This window comes from Coregonus clupeaformis, unplaced genomic scaffold, assembly GCF_020615455.1.
Source record: "Coregonus clupeaformis isolate EN_2021a unplaced genomic scaffold, ASM2061545v1 scaf0186, whole genome shotgun sequence".
Lineage (NCBI taxonomy): Eukaryota > Metazoa > Chordata > Actinopteri > Salmoniformes > Salmonidae > Coregonus > Coregonus clupeaformis.
The window spans coordinates 219,724-239,780 of NW_025533641.1; the positions used below are offsets into that span (position 1 = coordinate 219,724).

At 44.0% G+C, this 20,057-nt stretch overlaps 1 protein-coding gene across 2 annotated transcripts in view; it reads left to right on the forward strand.

Moving 5' to 3' along the window:
* The window catches only part of LOC121533084 (VPS10 domain-containing receptor SorCS3), a 225,098-nt gene that overhangs the window by 140,592 nt on the left and 64,449 nt on the right, over window positions 1-20,057 (forward strand). For both annotated transcript variants that reach the window (XM_041838846.2, XM_041838847.2), the window contains exons 5-7: window positions 3,723-3,790; window positions 11,889-11,953; window positions 12,701-12,819. In XM_041838846.2, coding sequence (XP_041694780.1) covers window positions 3,723-3,790; window positions 11,889-11,953; window positions 12,701-12,819 — 252 coding nt within the window. The remainder of the gene's footprint in view (window positions 1-3,722; window positions 3,791-11,888; window positions 11,954-12,700; window positions 12,820-20,057) is intronic.

Below are 20,057 nucleotides of genomic sequence, written 5' to 3' on the forward strand. Positions count from 1 at the left end.
AAGTTTGGAACCACCAAGACCCTTCCTAGAGCTGGCCGCCCGACCAAACTGACAAACTGAGCAATCGGGGGAGAAGGGCCTTGGTCAGGGAGGTGACCAAGAACCCGATGGTCACTCTGACAGAGCCCCAGAGTTCCTCTGTGGAGATGGGAGACCCTACCAGAAGGAAAACAATCTCTGCAGCACTCCATCAATCATGCCTTTATGGTAGAGTGGCCAGACGGAAACCACTTCTCAGTAAAATAAGCATGACAACCCGCTTGGAGTATGCCAAAAGGCACCTAAAGGACTCTCAGACCATTAGAAACGAGATTCTCTGATCTGATTAAACCAACATTGAACTCTTTGCCCTGAATGCCAGGCGTCATGTCTGGATGAAATCTGGCACCATCCTTGCGGTGAAGTATGGTGGTGGCAGCATCATGCTGTGGGGATGTTTTTCAGCGGCAGGGACTGGGAGACTAGTCAGGATCAAGGGAAAGATTAACAGAGAAAAGTACAGAGAGATCCTTGATGAAAACCTCCTCCAGATCGCTCAGGACCTCAAACTGGGTCGAAGGTTCACCTTCCCACAGGACAATGACCCTAAGCACACAGCCAAGAAAACGCAGGAGTGTCTTCGGGACTAGTCTCTGAATGTCCTTGAATGGCCCCGCCAGAGCCCGGACTTGAACCCGATCGAACATGTCTGGAGAGACCTGAAAATATCTATGAAGCGACGCTCCCCATCCAACCTGACAGAGCTTGAGAATATTTGCAGAGAACAATGGGAGAAACTCCCCAAATACAGGTGTGCCAAGCTTGTAGTGACATACGCAATAAGACTCGAGGCTGTAATCGCTGCAAAAGGTTATTCAACAAAGTACTGAGTAAAGGGTCTAAATACCTATGTAAATGTTGTATTTCCGTTTTTAAAACCTGTTTTTTCTTTGTCATTATGGGGTATTGTGTGTAGAATGATGAGGAAAACAAACAATTTAATCAATTTTAGAATAAGGCTGTAACGTAACAAAATGTAGAAAAAGTGAAGGGGTCTGAATACTTTCTGAATGCACTGTATGTAAAGCTATTAAAAGAGACCATGTTGAAGGGATGTCTGTCTAGATTGACCACATACTGTACAGTACAGCTTCTATACAGGTTCACTGTCAGACTGGCCAAGACACTGTCAGACTGGCCAAGAGACTGTCGGACTGGCCAACACACTGTCAGACTGGCCAAGAGACTGTCAGACTGGCCAAGACACTGTCAGACTGGCCAAGACTCTGTCAGCCTGGCCAATACACTGTCAGACTGGCCAAGACACTGTCAGACTGGTCAAGACACTGTCAGACTTGTCAAGACACTGTCAGACTTGTCAAGACACTGTCAGACTGGCCAAGACACTGTCAGACACTGTGTGCTAGGAGGTGATGAACTTTGCCTTGTGGAGACATTCCCATGTAATTGATATCAGTCATATGGCCAATGTTAAAATAAAGCCCATTTATTCCCTCCCTTAAAGACCAAGGCATAGCTGTAAACGTTCTGACTGGCTGACTGCAGACAATACAAAAGCTGTTGTTGTCTGGAAAAAGAGGCCTATGTAAGATATTGGAGCCTTGACTGTAATTCAGACTGTGGGATGCTAGCTCTTTGGGGCCGCAACGCACCATATGCGTAAGCGATAATGTTTGTACATAATGTTCTGCATTTTCCCTGAATCCACATTAGAATAAATTAGTCTTTAGATGAAGACACAACACATGCTGTGCGACGCCCTCCGTGCCCTCATGCTCCGTGATGTTTTTGTTCTTGTACATAAGCAGACGTTTTCGTTAGTCCGCTTCACATGTTCTCAAATGCCTACATTGTTTACCTACCTAGCTCAGGCACCACAATCATGACTCTCTTTTTCCATCTCTCTTTCCTGGTAAACCACATGTTCTACTTTTAAAATTATGCAGTCGGTGTCAGCGTTTTGCATTCTAAAGTACACAGCTAAACAAGCCTCAACACACAATAACGTACATACCGCCATATATAGATTTCTATTGAAATCCACCATCAACGTGACTAGATCAACTGTTATCCTCAATCCTACAACTACCATTTAGACAAGTTACCCTGTCAGCTCTTGCTCTTTCAGTCTCTTGGCTGTCGCCGGGCAGGCCTCATCAGTGGCTCTGGATCTGGCGGGTGTTTTGATTTATCGACGCAAGTCGGAAACTATGAAGCTCACTTTGTGACAGCTCTGAGCTTTAGAATTTAAAATGTCATTGGCCTGATGAATGAGTGCAGTTTCAGCTCACCCAGTGGCATCATATGTCAGTGTCCAGAGTGATGAGAGACTAGCCCGGCCTGCTTACCTGCTGCCTGGCTCAGCCTGCCTGCCACCACAGACTCCTATTGGGAGGAACATGGCTCAGCCTGCCTGACACCATAGACTCCTATTGGGAGGAACATGGCTCAGCCTGCCTGACACCACAGACTGCTATTGGGAGGAACATGGCTCAGCCTGCCTGACACCACAGACTGCTATTGGGAGGAACATGGCTCCGCCTGCCTGCCACCTGCAGGATCCTATGGGGAGGAACATGGCTTGGGACCGCTATTTATTTACTGATGGTTTAGCTATAGGATCAGATCTGGTAGAAAGCCAGTGATAAATAACAGGATGATTATGATGATGACAGTTTAGTTGTGTGTGCATAACAATATGTTTGCATATAGAAAATATGGCAAGGTGCATCTGGTGTTTGATAATTGTTGGCCTCGAAATTGAATGTCAGATTTCCGCTCTGATAAAAGGTAGAACATTAGCATGGAGTTTGACTGGGGCCACCGACTGTCTGTAGGACTAAAATAACAATACAGACAGCCAGCAGGAAGCAACACCAGTAGCATCAATCAGTGTAATGGAACAAAATGTGCCCTGTCATTATGCACCCAGGAAGTGGGAAATGTAATTAGACCAATGAAATTAGGCCATGGGCACTACTACACCTGATCGTCAACAGGGCAATATATTTCTTTTTGGACACGTATATCCATAATTTACAGAAGCATTCTGGATTTGTATTCTTCCTCTGATATATAATGGTTGGAATAAAATGTTTTCCCAACCTATGGTTTCCATTTGTTTGATGCATAATTTGATATATAAGCACTCCACTTCATTTGGTCACCTGGAATTGACGAAAGGTTTTGCTGTTCCAGGAAAAGCAAACAATAATGTCAAACCAATTTTTCACCGAACATATTGGACTTGAAGTGCTCTATCTATACCTAGTGCTAATTTACATTTGGAAAAAGAAACAGGGTAATAACCAGCTATAGAATATTCCAATATATGTCACAACAGGTCTAAATATGTGGGTCATGACAGTGTTATGACCATATAATAACAGTTATGTCAGCTGTTATGAGATATTATGACGTGTTATGACGCTGGGTGTCAAGTAAAGTGTTACCGGAAACAGGATAGGGCATTTATGTAATTTGGGAGCCTATATGTTAACATGAATGGTCTGAATTATAATGATGATGGCGGTTTAAAGCTATAGTACATTATGTCGGCCTATCTAGAGTGTCACGTTTTATTGCCCCCGGGTATGCTCTTCCCTTGCATTATCCTGCCATGACTCAAGTCCACTGTCACTTTACTTCCTGTCTTGTGATAAGTAGACTGATATGTTCTCTATCTCTCTTTTGTTTCTCTTGTTTTATCTTCATCTTCACAGTTGTATGCCTCCCTGGACTTTGGGCGAAAATGGCAGCTGGTTCATGAGCATGTGAACAGGTTCTACTGGTGAGTCATACGCTTGTCTTCTTTCTTTCATCTCATCATCCTTCACTTCCTCTCGTCCTCTCTGTTGTCCTTCTCTTTTCCTTAGTTTACTCAGACTATCATCACAAACTGTTTTGGAGCATCACTAGCAGTGTGTGGAACGTGTTGTTTGCTTTCTGCAACGCAGGAGTCTGTGAAGGATATTGATAATACGTTTCAACGAGGTATCTGAATGACTAGTGTTGCTGTTGGGAAATTCTGTGTACCATTCTGCTCATTTCCACCGTTTATATGATTGGACTGAGATAAATCTACATCCACAGTGTCACCATTTCGCATTCTACCTCTGACATGTCACATTCTGGTTCATTTCTCAGATGCAGTAAACTGATATCATGGCAATTGCGCCTATCTAAACAATCATATTTTTTTCATTGGGGGTTAGAAATTGTATATCCATACATACTATACCTACATACATACATACATACATACATACCAGAGGAGGCTGGTGGGAGGAGCTATAGGAGGACGGGCTCATTGTAATGGAATGGAATAAATGGAACGGTGTCAGACGTGGTTTCCATATGTTTGATGTGTTTGATACCATTCCATTAATTCCATTCCTGCCATTACAATGAGCCCATCCTACTAAATCTCCTCCCACCAGCCTCCTCTGATACATACATACATACATACAGTGCTTTCAGAAAGTATTCACATCCCTTGACTTTTTCCACATTTTGTTGTGTTGCAGCCTGCATTTAAAAAGGATAACATTTAGATTTTGTGTCACTGATCTAGACAACATACAACTTAATTACAAGCAAGGGTTGGAACCGGTTCAGGGAACAGAACAGAAAACTGGAAAAAAATACTAAATTATTTGAGGAACAGAACCCGAACCGAAAACGAAAGTGATCTTTACTGTTTCAGAACTGTTATTTTAAAAGCATGGGAACCGGTTAATAACGTTATTTTACATTACGGGCATTTTTGTCCAGTCCCACAAAAATCGCAATAAAGCGCCTATGCAAAGCCCTCACTCTATCACTCAAACTTATTCCAGAGTCTGCCTGGCAACTGGAAATCTTTGCCAGTGGGTGTGCGTGTGTGTGTAGGCTACCTTCCCCTCCCCTCTGAAGCATAGGTTACTGTAGCCTACTGACGACGTTACAAGCATAATTAAGAAATTAGGGAGAAATGTTTAATTAGAGAAGAATGGATTTACTTTTTCAATGCTAGTTAAGGATACTATAGTTATCACGTTTCATATTGGATTTATTAACTACATAAAGGTAAGACATGTTTTTAATTCTAGTGCTGCTCTGCACACATAAGCTTGTTAGATAGCTAATGTTTACTCTGGTCCAACGTTAAAACAATTTGGAAGATCAAAGACATTCAAAGTTCCTCCATAGAAGCTGCTCCTCGGTAGGTATAATTCTGTAGGCCTAATTCAGATCATGCATGCCCAGCGCTTCAAGGCAAGCTTCCTACATCCTCTCTTGCTCTCTCCTCACCCTAAAATGTTTAGTTGCTTCTTGCGCCCTACACTGTGACTGGCAGCACAGTGTGTGTGTTTGTCTTTCATTATGATTAAACCATACTGTTACAGCAAAATACAATTTGCTCTTAACGACTTTTCTATACAGATTAAATTGCTTACCCAATCCACAGAAAGCTGCTCTATCCACACTGCTTGGTGAAGTAATTTAATGTCGAGCTAAATGTTGTTCGAACCGGTTCAGAACTTTATTATGCTGGTCGGTTCTATTCAGAATGAAACGATTGGAAAATAATGTCAGTTCCAACCACTGATTAAAAATGAAAAGCTGAAACGTCTTGAGTCAATAAGTATTCAACCCCTTTATTATGGCAAACCTACATTTACATTACATTTTAGTCATTTAGCAGACGCTCTTATCCAGAGCGACTTACAGGAGCAATTAGGGTTAAGTGCCTTGCTCAAGGGCACATTTACGTCATTTAGCAGACGCTCTTATCCAGAGCGACTACAAATTGGTGCATTCACCCTATAGCCAGTGGGATAACCACTTTACAATTATACTTTTTTTTTTTTTTTTTTTGGGGGGTAGAAGGATTACTTTATCCTATCCCAGGTGTTCCTTAAAGAGGTGGGGTTTCAAATGTCTCCGGAAGGTGGTGAGTGACTCCGCTGTCCTGGCGTCGTGAGGGAGCTTGTTCCACCATTGGGGTGCCAGAGCAGCGAACAGCTTTGACTGGGCTGAGCGGGAACTATGCTTCCGCAGAGGAAGGGAGCCAGCAGGCCAGAGGTGGATGAACGCAATGCCCTCGCCTGGGTGTAGGGACTGATCAGAGCCTGAAGGTACGGAGGTGCCGTTCCCCTCACTGCTCCATAGGCAAGCACCATGGTCTTGTAACGGATGCGAGCTTCAACTGGAAGCCAGTGGAGTGTGCGGAGGAGGGGGGTGACGTGAGAGAACTTGGGAAGGTTGAACACCAGACGGGCTGCGGCATTCTGGATGAGTTGTAGGGGTTTAATGGCACAGGCAGGGAGCCCAGCCAACAGCGAGTTGCAGTAATCCAGACGGGAGATGACAAGTGCCTGGATTAGGACCTGTGCCGCTTCCTGTGTAAGGCAGGGTCGTACTCTCCGAATGTTGTAGAGCATGAACCTGCAGGATCGGGTCACCGCCTTGATGTTAGCGGAGAACGACAGGGTGTTGTCCAGGGTCACGCCAAGGCTCTTCGCACTCTGGGAGGAGGACACAACGGAGTTGTCAACCGTGATGGCGAGATCATGGAACGGGCAGTCCTTCCCCGGGAGGAAGAGCAGCTCCGTCTTGCCAGGGTTCAACTTGAGGTGGTGATCCGTCATCCATACTGATATGTCGGCCAGACATGCAGAGATGCGATTCGCCACCTGGTTATCAGAAGGGGGAAAGGAGAAGATTAGTTGTGTATCGTCAGCGTAGCAATGATAGGAGAGGCCATGTGAGGATATGACAGAGCCAAGTGACTTGGTGTATAGGGGAGAAAAGGAGAGGGCCTAGAACTGAGCCCTGGGGGACACCAGTGGTGAGAGCACGTGGTGCGGAGACAGCTTCTCGCCACGCCACTTGGTAGGAGCGACCGGTCAGGTAGGACGCAATCCAGGAGTGAGCCGCGCCGGAGATGCCCAGCTCGGAGAGGGTGGAGAGGAGGATCTGATGGTTCACTGTATCAAAGGCAGCAGACAGGTCTAGAAGGACAAGAGCAGAGGAGAGAGAGTTAGCTTTAGCAGTGCGGAGAGCCTCCGTGACACAGAGAAGAGCAGTCTCAGTTGAATGACCAGTCCTGAAACCTGACTGGTTTGGATCAAGAAGGTCATTCTGAGAGAGATAGCAAGAGAGTTGGCTAAAGACGGCACGCTCAATAGTTTTGGAAAGAAAAGAAAGAAGGGATACTGGTCTGTAGTTGTTGACATCAGTGGGATCGAGTGTTGGTTTTTTGAGAAGGGGTGCAACTCTCGCTCTCTTGAAGACGGAAGGGACATGGCCAGCGGTCAAGGATGAGTTGATCAGCGAGGTGAGGTAGGGGAGAAGGTCACCGGAGATGGTCTGGAGAAGAGAGGAGGGGATGGGGTCAAGCGGGCAGGTTGTTGGGCGGCCTGCAGTCACTAATCGCAAGATTTTATCTGGAGAGAGAGGGGAGAAATAAGTCAAAGCATAGGGTAGGGCAGTGTGAGCAGGACCAGCAGTGTCATTAGACTTAACAAACGAGGATCGGATGTCGTCAACCTTCTTTTCAAAGTGGTTGACAAAGTCATCCACAGAGAGGGAGGAGGGGGTGGGGGGGATTCAGCAGTGAGGAGAATGTGGCAAAGAGCTTCCTAGGGTTAGAGGCAGATGCTTGGAATTTAGAGTGGTAGAAAGTGGCCTTAGCAGCAGAAACAGATGAAGAAAATGTAGAGAGGAGGGAGTGAAAAGATGCCAGGTCGGCAGGGAGTTTAGTTTTCTTCCATTTCCGCTCAGCTGCCCGGAGCTCTGTTCTGTGAGCTCGCAATGAGTCATCAAGCCACAGAGCTGGAGGGGAGGACCAAGCCGGCCGGGAGGATAGGGGACACAGGGAGTCAAAGGATGCAGAAAGGGAGGAGAGGAGGGTTGATGAGGCAGAATCAGGAGATTGGAGGGAGAAGGATTGAGCAGAGGGAAGAGATGATAGGATGGAAGAGGAGAGAGTAGTGGGAGAGAGAGAGCGAAGGTTGTGGCGGCGCGTTACCATCTGTGTAGGGGCAGAGTGAGTAGTGTTGGAGGAGAGCGAGAGAGAAAAGGATACAAAGTAGTGGTCGGAGACATGGAGGGGAGTTGCAGTGAGATTAGTAGAAGAGCAACATCTAGTAAAGATGAAGTCAAGCGTATTGCCTGCCTTGTGAGTGGGGGGGGATGGTGAGAGGGTGAGGTCAAAAGAGGAGAGGAGTGGAAAGAAGGAGGCAGAGAGAAATGAGTCAAATGTAGACGTGGGGGAGGTTGAAATCCCCCCAAAACTGTGAAGGGTGAGCCATCCTCAGGAAAGGAACTTATCAAGGCGTCAAGCTCATTGATGAACTCTCCAAGGGAACCTGGAGGGCGATAGATGACAAGGATATTAAGCTTAAATGGGCTAGTGACTGTGACAGCGTGGAATTCAAATGAGGAGATAGACAGATGGGTTAGGGGAAAAATTGAGAATGACCACTTGGGAGAGATGAGGATTCCTGTGCCACCACCCCTCTGACCAGATGCTCTCGGGGTATGCGAGAACCCATAGTCAGACGAGGAGAGAGCAGTAGGAGTAGCAGTGTTTTCAGTGGTAATCCATGTTTCCGTCAGCGCCAGGAAGTCGAGGGACTGGAGGGTAGCATAGGCTGGGATGAAGTCAGCCTTGTTGGCGGCAGAACGGCAGTTCCAGAGGCTGCCTGAGACCTGGAACTCCAGGTGTGTGGTGCGTGCAGGGACCACCAGGTTAGAGAGGCAGCAGCCACGCGGTGTGAGGCGTTTGTGTAGCCTGTGCGGAGAGGAGAGAACAGGGATAGGCAGAGGCATAGTTGACAGGCTGCAGCAGATGGCTACAATAATGCAGAGGAGATCGGAATGAAATGAACTAAACATCAGGGAAAGGAGAGAGCAGGCCTCCCTCACCAAAAAATAAATAATATATATATATATATATAACTCTCCCAACTTCCACCTCAGAAACTATAATTGTTTCACTGAACCACCCGAGTAAAACTCTCCCAACTTCCACTTTAGAAATTAGAATTGTTGTAAACTACAGCAGACTGTTATCAGTAGCTGTAATTAAGTACAGCAGCTACCAACCACCTAACGTTAATGCCTCGGATGAGGTTAGAAAAACAGCTGAATGGTAGCAGCTAGCTGGCTCAATCACAGGTACTCTTAAGCATGAAATAACATTGGAAACAATTAACCACAGTTGCAAAAAGTTACCAGTAGCTACCCGCTAGCTAGCTAGCTAGCTTTGTTGGTCCAAGTAGTGGGTAAGCTAGCCTCGTGCTTCGCCGGGGTCCGCCGAATACAGTCCTTACCTACAATAATTACCTACAATAACCTTCAATAACTACCTGAGTAAGCTACCTATAATACCAAACTACAATACCTACCTACAATCTAAATACATGGTTTAAGCTTAACTCAACACCATATAAGAAGCCAAGCTTACCTTTCATAACGCAGCAATGATTAAACGTTGGGTAGCTAGCACAAAGATATTGTATTTAGCTACCACAGTACAGCCAGCTGGTAGTGTTGGCTGGCTAGCAATGGCTACTGTGTTGACTTTGTTTGAAAAACGGCGTCGCTGCGAACGAATGTAGCTGGCTAAAAGGATATTGTTTTTAGTTGCAACCGTTGCTAATAGCAACTCGCCAGCTAATCCAGGAGGTGAGTTAGCTAGCTAGCTTCGTGCTACACCCGGCACCGCCGAATACAAAAGTAACCTACAATAACTACACAACAGCTACCCACAACAGCCCACGATGCCTACCTATACTACTTAATAATATACAGCCCACGATGCCTACCTATAGTACCTAACTACAATCTAAATACATAGTTTAAGCCTTACTCGACAAAGCCCAAGCTATGTATAAAGCCAAACTGGCAGACTGCAATCAGTAACCTAAATAAGTTCAGGAGTAAATATTTGCTTAACAAGTCACATAATAAGTTGCATGGCAATAATAGTGTTTAACATGATTTTTTTAATGACTACCCCATCTCTGTAGTCACTCAGTCGAGCAGTGAATTTCAAACACAGATTCAACCACAAAGACCAGTGAGGTTTTCCAATGGTTCGCAAAGAAAGGCGCCTATTGGTGGATGGGAAACAAAAAAAAGCATACATTGAATATCCCTTTGAGCATGGTACAGTTATTAATTATGGCGCCCTTCCTAACTCAGTTCCCAGAGAACCACTCTTCATATTTTCAAGCATGGTGGTGACTACATCATGTTATGGGTATGCTTGTCGTCGGCAAGGACTAGGGAGTTTTTTTAGGATAAAAAGAAACGGAATAGAGCTAAGCACAGGAAACATCCTAGAGGAAAAGGGAGACAAATTCACCTTTCAGCACAACAATTACCTAAAACACAAGGCCAAATTTACACTGGAGTTGCTTACCAAGACAACATTGAATGTTCCTAAGTGACTTAAATTGTCTTGAAGGTCTATGGCAAGACTTGAAAATGGCTGTCTAGCAATGATCAACAACCAACTTGACAGAGCTTGAATAATTTTTTAAAAGAATAATGGGCAAATATTGTACAATCCAGGTGTGCAAAGCTCTTAGAGACTTACCCAGAAAGACTCACAGCTGTAATCGCTGCCAAAGGCGATTCCAATATGTATTGACTCAGGGGGTTGAATACTTATCTAATCAAGATATATTAGTGTTTTATTTTAATTGTTCTTCCACTTTGACATTACAGAGTATTTTGTTTAGATTACAATTAAATCCATTCTAACCCCACTTTGTAACACAACAAAATGTGGAAAAAGTCAAGGGGTGTGAATACTTTCTGAAGGCACTGTAAATACATAAAATAGGAAGATACAGTATAATAATTTGTGCGCAGTGGCATGAGTAATAGAGCACCCAGGAAGTCCCTGTCGCCTCTCTTCTAATCAAGTCCACCCTCACACCTCACCCCCAACTGCCAACCGCAGTGCACACTCATCACAACTGTAGCTCTGAATTTATTTTGCCTCATTGCTTTCCTTCCTAGAGATGTAGGGGATGCTGTGTATGTGTTTGTGTGTGTTTGTATGTGTGTGTGTGTGTGTGTGTGTGTGTGTGTGTGTGTGTGTGTGTGTGTGTGTGTGTGTGTCGAGCTGCCACCAGCTATGCCAGCTATGTCCACATCAACATAAATCTGGGGTCTACTTTTCATCACATATCCTAAATAATTTGCTTGATTCATCCTCGATCCAACACCTTCATGGAGTTTAAACTCTGGCCCTGAGTATTAGTACCCCCGGCCCCTCAATCCATGCTTACAGACAATGAGTTGATCAGTCTGGCACCACCAGGAATGACATGCATCACACTATAGGAACGCCATATCTGTCCAAGGTAATCCGCTATACCCAATAAAATGATATAATACGGTGATACACAGTACAGTGACTCTAACTTGAATTATATGGCACAGCCTTGCCGGTGTACAGTGCCTGACAAAATAAATACCATATTTAGGTTGCTGCATATTTACTATTTTGTGACAGATACCACTTCTTGGTAAAATAACAAACCCACAGCGCCTGGCTGTTACTGTGGTGGTTGCTAAGGGTAATGTGACATTTTGTGACACATCTCTGGGGAGAACGTCCTCACATGGAAAGGCATTGCTATTTTATTGCCATCATTGTTGAGACAACGCTGAAAAGAGACGTCTGTATCTGGAGTGGAATATCCCTGCTGAGACTCATCTCCCTCTATTTATTGCCTTCTTCCCTCCTCCTCTTCCCTTCTTCTCATTACTTTACCCCTCCTTCCCCCTCCTCCTCTTCATCCTTCCTTCTCTCCTCCTCTTCTTCTCTCTGTCTCCCCTCCTCCTCTTCATCCTTCCTTCTCTCCTCCTCTTCTTTAATCCAGGTCTGTAACGGGTCTAGACAAGGAGTCAGATCTGGTTCACATGGAGGCACACACCCCTAACGGACGTGAGTAGCACCAGACACACACACACACACACCTCTCTTTCTCTCTCTCTGTCACACACACAGCAGAGAAAGGCCCCCACATTTGCAGTCCAATTACAGCCCTCGAACGAACGATAGACGAGAGTGACAGTCTGTCAAGGAATAAATTGCACCCTGGGTTTAGAGCGTCGTGTCCTAGGGGAGCGACAATGGATTACCCCACTGATAAATGCAGTGCTTGATACTTGATTAATATGGCCTTTCCCTCTCATCCCTCTAACTCTGGGAGTGTCAGCTCCATAACTCCCCCCGGCAACGCCACCCAATGTCCTCCATAGGTGAAATTGTGAGATTGTTTATTCTAGCTATCTGCTGCTGCTGTTGTTAGAGCCCCGGAATCAGAGACAGTTTAGTTTTCTGTACACAGAGAATGATCATAGTTGATCATGTTGAATAGTGACAAACATAGAACTTTACCAGGCTTTACCATGTATGAAACAATCACCATTATAGAATTGAAGTCACAACATACTGGTCAAATGACAAAGTTATATATATATATACACACAGTCAGTATACTGTCACAAGTTTAACGCTATCTCCTCTATTGTATGTCAATCACAAACCATACAAAAGTGCCCTCAAGTTCAATTCATACAGACATATAGCCTCGGTTTCTAGGCATCCTCACGTTCCCAGGAATAGGGGGCATGATCCACAGCTGGGTGAATCCAGATATCCAGTAATCTCTATCTCCTCATCTTGCAGGTATACAGTATGTAACATGCCGGGCTCTAACGTGCTCAGAGCCCAACAGAAACTACCCCTTCCCTGGATACATTGACATCAGCTCACTGGTGGTCCAAGATGACTATATGTTTATTCAGGTAAGGCTCTGTCTGAGGAGAATAGATTGTACCATATTGTATGTAGACCATGATGCATTGCATAGGATGCGCATCGTTAGCCTTGAGTGATATGGGCATGTGTTATGTGTTACGCACAACTTGGTTTGGCTAGGACTGGGAGGAGATTTGCATATTTACAGCACCACATGCAACAACTGGTTGATTCTCACGTGTGAGTAAATGGTATGATAGAGCGATTCAACTGTAAATCATAAAAATTAAATATGATTAATTGTTATATTGACACATTGTATTAACGGTAGTATGTTCTTGATTAGGATAGAAATGGGCACCATTGAAAGACACAAAGGATATTAATTGTTCATTTTGCAATCTGAATATGTACAGTGTATTTGGTATTTATGTCATTCTCACCTCTGATCCTTGACCAGTCTCTATGCTGCATGGGTATTTTATTTCTAACTGTTTCCATAATTTATATTGTCAAAAAAACTATTTAGACACATTCTGTATCAAGAAAAGACATGACATACAGTACCAGTCAAAAGTTTGGACACACCTACTCATTCAAGGTTTTTTCTTAATTTTTACTATTCCTTACACTGTAGAATAATATTGAAGATATGAAATCTATGAAATAACACATATGGAATCATGTAGTAACCACCTTTCTTTCCTTTTTTTTTCTTTTTTTTCCCGCAAATATATATATATATATACAGTGGGGGGAAAAAAGTATTTAGTCAGCCACCAATTGTGCAAGTTCTCCCACTTAAAAAGATGAGAGAGGCCTGTAATTTTCATCATCGGTACACGTCAACTATGACAGAAAAAATGAGAAAAAAAATTCCAGAAAATCACATTGTAGGATTTTTAATGAATTTATTTGCAAATTATGGTGGAAAATAAGTATTTTGTCAATAACAACAGTTTCTCAATACTTTGGTGTATACCGTTTGTTGGCAATGACACAGGTCAAACATTTTCTGTAAGTCTTCACAAGGTTTTCACACACTGTTGCTGGTATTTTGGCCCATTCCTCCATGCAGATCTCCTCTAGAGCAGTGATGTTTTGGGGCTGTCGCTGGGCAACACGGACTTTCAACTCCCTCCAAAGATTTTATATGAGGTTGAGATCTGGAGACTGGCTAGGCCACTCCAGGACCTTGAAATGCTTCTTACGAAGCCACTCCTTCGTTGCCCGGGCAGTGTGTTTGGGATCATTGTCATGCTGAAAGACCCAGCCACGTTTCATCTTCAATGCCCTTGCTGATGGAAGGAGGTTTTCACTCAAAATCTCACGATACATGGCCCCATTCATTCTTTCCTTTACACGGATCAGTCGTCCTGGTCCCTTTGCAGAAAAACAGCCCCAAAGCATGATGTTTCCACCCCCATGCTTCACAGTAGGTATGGTGTTCTTTGGATGCAACTCAGCATTCTTTGTCCTCCAAACACGACGAGTTGAGTTTTTACCAAAAAGTTCTATTTTGGTTTCATCTGACCATATGACATTCTCCCAATCCTCTTCTGGATCATCCAAATGCACTCTAGCAAACTTCAGACGGGCCTGGACATGTACTGGCTTAAGCAGGGGGACACGTCTGGCACTGCAGGATTTGAGTCCCTGGCGGCGTAGTGTGTTACTGATGGTAGGCTTTGTTACTTTGGTCCCAGCTCTCTGCAGGTCATTCACTAGGTCCCCCCGTGTGGTTCTGGGATTTTTGCTCACCGTTCTTGTGATCATTTTGACCGCACGGGGTGAGATCTTGTGTGGAGCCCCAGATCGAGGGAGATTATCAGTGGTCTTGTATGTCTTCCATTTCCTAATAATTGCTCCCACAGTTGATTTCTTCAAACCAAGCTGCTTACCTATTGCAGATTCAGTCTGCCCAGCCTGGTGCAGGTCTACAATTTTGTTTCTGGTGTCCTTTGACAGCTCTTTGGTCTTGGCCATAGTGGAGTTTGGAGTGTGACTGTTTGAGGTTGTGGACAGGTGTCTTTTATACTGATAACAAGCTCAAACATGTGCCATTAATACAGGTAACGAGTGGAGGACAGAGGAGCCTCTTAAAGAAGAAGTTATAGGTCTGTGAGAGCCAGAAATCTTGCTTGTTTGTAGGTGACTAAATACTTATTTTCCACCATAATTTGCAAATAAATTCATTAACAATCCTACAATCTGATTTTCTGGATATTTTTTCCTGAATTTGACTGTCATAGTTGACGTGTACCTATGATGAAAATTACAGACCTCTCTCATCTTTTTCAGTGGGAGAACATGCACAATTGGTGGCTGACTAAATATTTGTTTCCCCACTACATGTATATATGTATGTATATATAAATACATATACATACATATATACATATCCTTTTTTTTAAATATATCTTTCCCTTTATTACTTTCCAACCCCACCACCCCTTCCCTAAGTAGAGTAAACTAGTGAAAAACAATGCTTAGGCCTCTACTTCCAGCTTATACATACTACACTGCTAAAAAAAATTAAGGGAACACTTAAACAACACAATGTAACTCCAAGTCAATCACACTTCTGTGAAATCAAACTGTCCACTTAGGAAGCAACACTGATTGACAATAAATTTCACATGCTGTTTTGCAAATGGAATAGACAACAGGTGGAAATTATAGGCAATTAGCAAGACACCCCCAAAAAAGGACTGGTTTTGCAGGTGGTGACCACAGACCACTTCTCAGTTCCTATGCTTCCTGGCTGATGTTTTGGTCACTTTTGAATGCTGGCGGTGCTTTCACTCTAGTGGTAGCATGAGACGGAGTCTACAACCCACACAAGTGGCTCAGGTAGTGCAGCTCATCCAGGATAGCACATCAATGCGAGCTGTGGCAAGAAGGTTTGCTGTGTCTGTCAGCGTAGTGTCCAGAGCATGGAGGCGCTACCAGGAGACAGGCCAGTACATCAGGAGACGTGGAGGAGGCCGTAGGAGGGCAACAACCCAGCAGCAGGACTGCTACCTCCGCCTTTGTGCAAGGAGGAGCAGGAGGAGCACTGCCAGAGCCCTGCAAAATGACCTCCAGCAGGCCACAAATGTGCATGTGTCTGCTCAAACGGTCAGAAACAGACTCCATGAGGGTGGTATGAGTGCCCGACGTCCACAGGTGGGGGTTGTGCTTACAGCCCAACACCGTGCAGGACGTTTGGCATTTGCCAGAGAACACCAAGATTGGCAAATTCGCCACTGGCGCCCTGTGCTCTTCACAGATGAAAGCAGGTTCACACTGAGCATGTGACAGACGTGACAGAGTCTGGAGACGCCGTGGAGAACATTCTGCTGCCTGCAACATCCTCCAGCATGACAGGTTTGGCGGTGGGTCAGTCATGGTGTGGGGTGGCATTTCTTTGGGGGGCCGCACAGCCCTCCATGTGCTCGCCAGAGGTAGCCTGACTGCCATTAGGTACCGAGATGAGATCCTCAGACCCCTTGTGAGACCATATGCTGGTGCGGTTGGCCCTGGGTTCCTCCTAATGCAAGACAATGCTAGACCTCATGTGGCTGGAGTGTGTCAGCAGTTCCTGCAAGAGGTGGCATTGATGCTATGGACTGGCCCGCCCGTTCCCCAGACCTGAATCAAATTGAGCACATCTGGGACATCATGTCTCGCTCCATCCACCAACGCCACGTTGCACCACAGACTGTCCAGGAGTTGGCGGATGCTTTAGTCCAGGTCTGGGAGGAGATCCCTCAGGAGACCATCCGCCACCTCATCAGGAGCATGCCCAGGCGTTGTAGGGAGGTCATACAGGCACGTGGAGGCCACACACACTACTGAGCCTCATTTTGACTTGTTTTAAGGACATTACATCAAAGTTGGATCAGCCTGTAGTGTGGTTTTCCACTTTAATTTGGAGGGTGACTCCAAATCCAGACCTCCATGGGTTGATACATTTGATTTCCATTGATCATTTTTGTGTGATTTTGTTGTCAGCACATTCAACTATGTAAAGAAAAAAGTATTTAATAAGATTATTTCATTCATTCAGATCTAGGATGTGTTATTTTAGTGTTTCCTTAATTTTTTTGAGCAGTGTATATACATTTTATGGACACAGTCAATTTTACAATCATTCTATTTTGTTTGTTTTTATTCCTGAACTTTTTCTACCCTCAACCTCTCCGATCATTTTCATGATGTCCATCCGGTTTGCTTCTATATGCCATATCTGGACTCCCGAGTGGCGCAGTGGTCTAAGGCACTGCATCTCAGTGCTTGAGGCGTCATTACAGACTCCCTGGTTCGATTCCACAACCGGCCGTGATTGGGAGTCCCATAGGGCGGCGCACAATTGGCCCAGGGTCGTCTGGGTTTGGCCGGTGTAGGCTGTCATTGTAAATAAGAATTTGTTCTTAACTGACTTGCCTAGTTAAATACAGGTAAAATAAGAATATTTCTAACTGTGCTCTTTCACAAAAGCTCTCAACCTATATACTTATTATGGACACAGTATGCTTTACATTAGTTATCTTGTTGTTATTAGTTGTTGTTAGTTGTTATTAGTCCCATCCTTCAACTCCATTCAACACCACCCATCTATCTCTTAACACCATCCATATTGGATTTCTATTTGCCATATATTTTTCAACTGTACTGTGATGTTTTACAAAAGTTCTGAACCCTTCTATTCTCATTGTTTCTACAGATTGTAAATTGAAAATAAACATTTTTGCTAAAAGTAGTATTATATTGTTGTTCGATTGACTATGACTTTTCAGATCACCCAGTATTGCTATCAGCAGGGTTAGCTCCAGGTAAATATTGCAATCCTTTAGCCATTCCTAGACCTGTGTCCAAAAACAAGCTACAAATGGACAGTACCAAAACAAATGATCTAATGATTCTGTCTCTTCGCAGCAAAATCTGCAGAGCTGGGAAAATTGTATCCCCCATATAAATAACATTCTATTGGTAGCAAGAATTTTGTATAATAATTTAAATTGCAAAACCATCAAGCGCTATGATGAAACTGGCTCTCATGATGACCGCCACAGGAAAGGAAGACCCAGAGTTACCTCTGCTGCAGAGGATACGCTTATTAGAGTTAACTGCACCTCAGATTGCAGCCCAAATAAATGCTTCACAGAGTTCAAGTAACAGACACATCTCAACATCAACTGTTCAGAGGAGACTGCGTGAATCAGGCTGCAAAGAAACCACTACTAAAGGACAACAATAATAAGAAGAGACTTGCTTGGGCCAAGAAACACAAGCAATGGACATTAGACATGTGGAAATATGTCCTTTGGTATGATGAGTCCAAATGTGAGATTTTTGGTTCCAACCGCCGTGTCTTTGTGAGAATCAGAGTAGGTGAACGGATGATCCCACCGTGAAGCACTGAGGAGGAGGTGTGATGGTGTAGGGGTTTCTTTGCTGGTGACACCGTCTGTGATTTATTTAGAATTCAAGGCACACTTAACCAACATGGCTACCACAGCATTCTGCGGCGATATGCCATTCCATCTGGTTTGGGCTTAGTGGGACTATCATTTGTTTTTCAACAGGACAATGACCCAAAACACAACTCCAGGCTGTGTAAGGGCTATTTTACAAAGAAGGAGAGTGATGGAGTGCTGCAGCAGATGACCTGGCCTCAAAAATCACCCGACCTCAACCAAATTGAGATGGTTTGGGATGAGTTGGAATGCAGAGTGAAGGATAAGCAGCCAACAAGTGCTCAGCATATGTGGGAACTCCTTCAAGACTGTTGGAAAAGCAGTCCTCATGAAGCTGGTTGAGAGAATGCCAGGAGTGTGCAAAGCTGTCCTCAAGGCAAAGGGTGGCTACTTTGAAGAATCTAAAATATACCATATATTTTGATTTGTTTAACACTTTTTTGGTTACTACAGGATTCCATATGTGTTATTTCATAGATTTGATATCTTCACTATTATTCTACAATGTAAAGAATAATAAAAATAAAGAAAAACCCTTGAATGAGTAGGTGTGTCCAAACTTTTGACTGGTACTGTATGTAAAATATGCAAACCTTTTGTTTGACCCTTCATTTGAGAGTCTGCATTTGCACACTGTCCTGATTCAGATGTGAAACCTAGGGATCATAATTTGTGCGAGAGACAAATCTGAAATGTTAATGTCCTGAATTCTAAGTAATGCTGGTGCGGTTTTGGGGTTATGTTTTAATTTCCCTCCCACTGCCTGAATACTATTTACTTTGACATTGTGCAAATGAGGACGCATGAATTTATAAGTAATCAGGAAAATATGAATAATTATCCCACCAATCCAGTCCAGTATAAATAACTTTTCCATCCAAATGTAACTCCAAAGGCCTACATTGTAGAATAATAGTCTATGACATCACAACTATGAAATAACACATATGTAATCATGTAGTAACCAAAAAGCTGTTCTTGCCATAATATGGACTTTTACCAAATAGGGCTATCTTCTGTATACCCCCCTGTTAATTGAAATGCATTCCAGGTGACTACCTCATGAAGCTGGTTGAGAGAATACCAAGAGTGTGCAAAGCTGTCATCAAGGCAAAGGGTGGCTATTTGAAGAATCTCAAATATAAAATATATTTTGATTTGTTTGGTCTGGAGTCCTAATGTTTTGTACACTCAGTGTATACTTCATTGTCAGGGAGGAACGTTGATGCATAAGGAATTTAAATGGCTAGCCAGCATACAGCGGAAACTGCTCCTCTCACGTCCTCTCCTGTTGTCGATGCTCTTTGTGGTTTTGGAGGTAGACTTGGGTAAATATCTCGTAGGGACAATCAATAGCCTCATTATTCACTGTCAAGAGAAATCTTTAACCAGGAAAACTCTAGGCTCTAGTAGCCTATGTCAGAGGTTCAGGAATAACTACTTACCCTACACATAATGCCTTGGAAAAACTCTGGCATCTAATTGTAGCCAACGCAGGGCCAAGACTTCATAGTCAGGTCACATGTTCAGGAAGACTCCTAGCCCTACACATGATTGGATTCATCCTGCCAGTATAATGGTTGGAAAAAATAGATCTGTGGTCTACCAGATCCCTCAACCATGTTTGGTCACACTCATACGTCTCCCTAACTAAACCCACAACCACTCAACTTGAACCTCCGACCGCATCTTCAATTCAGGGAACCTACAATGTTTTCTTGCATTGTGTCACAGACAAAAGGATTCTGCAAAAGGGGGGAAAGAAAAATCCATCATCCCAGTTTCTCCTTAATTTCAAAACCGCCCCTGGTTACTCTCCATCG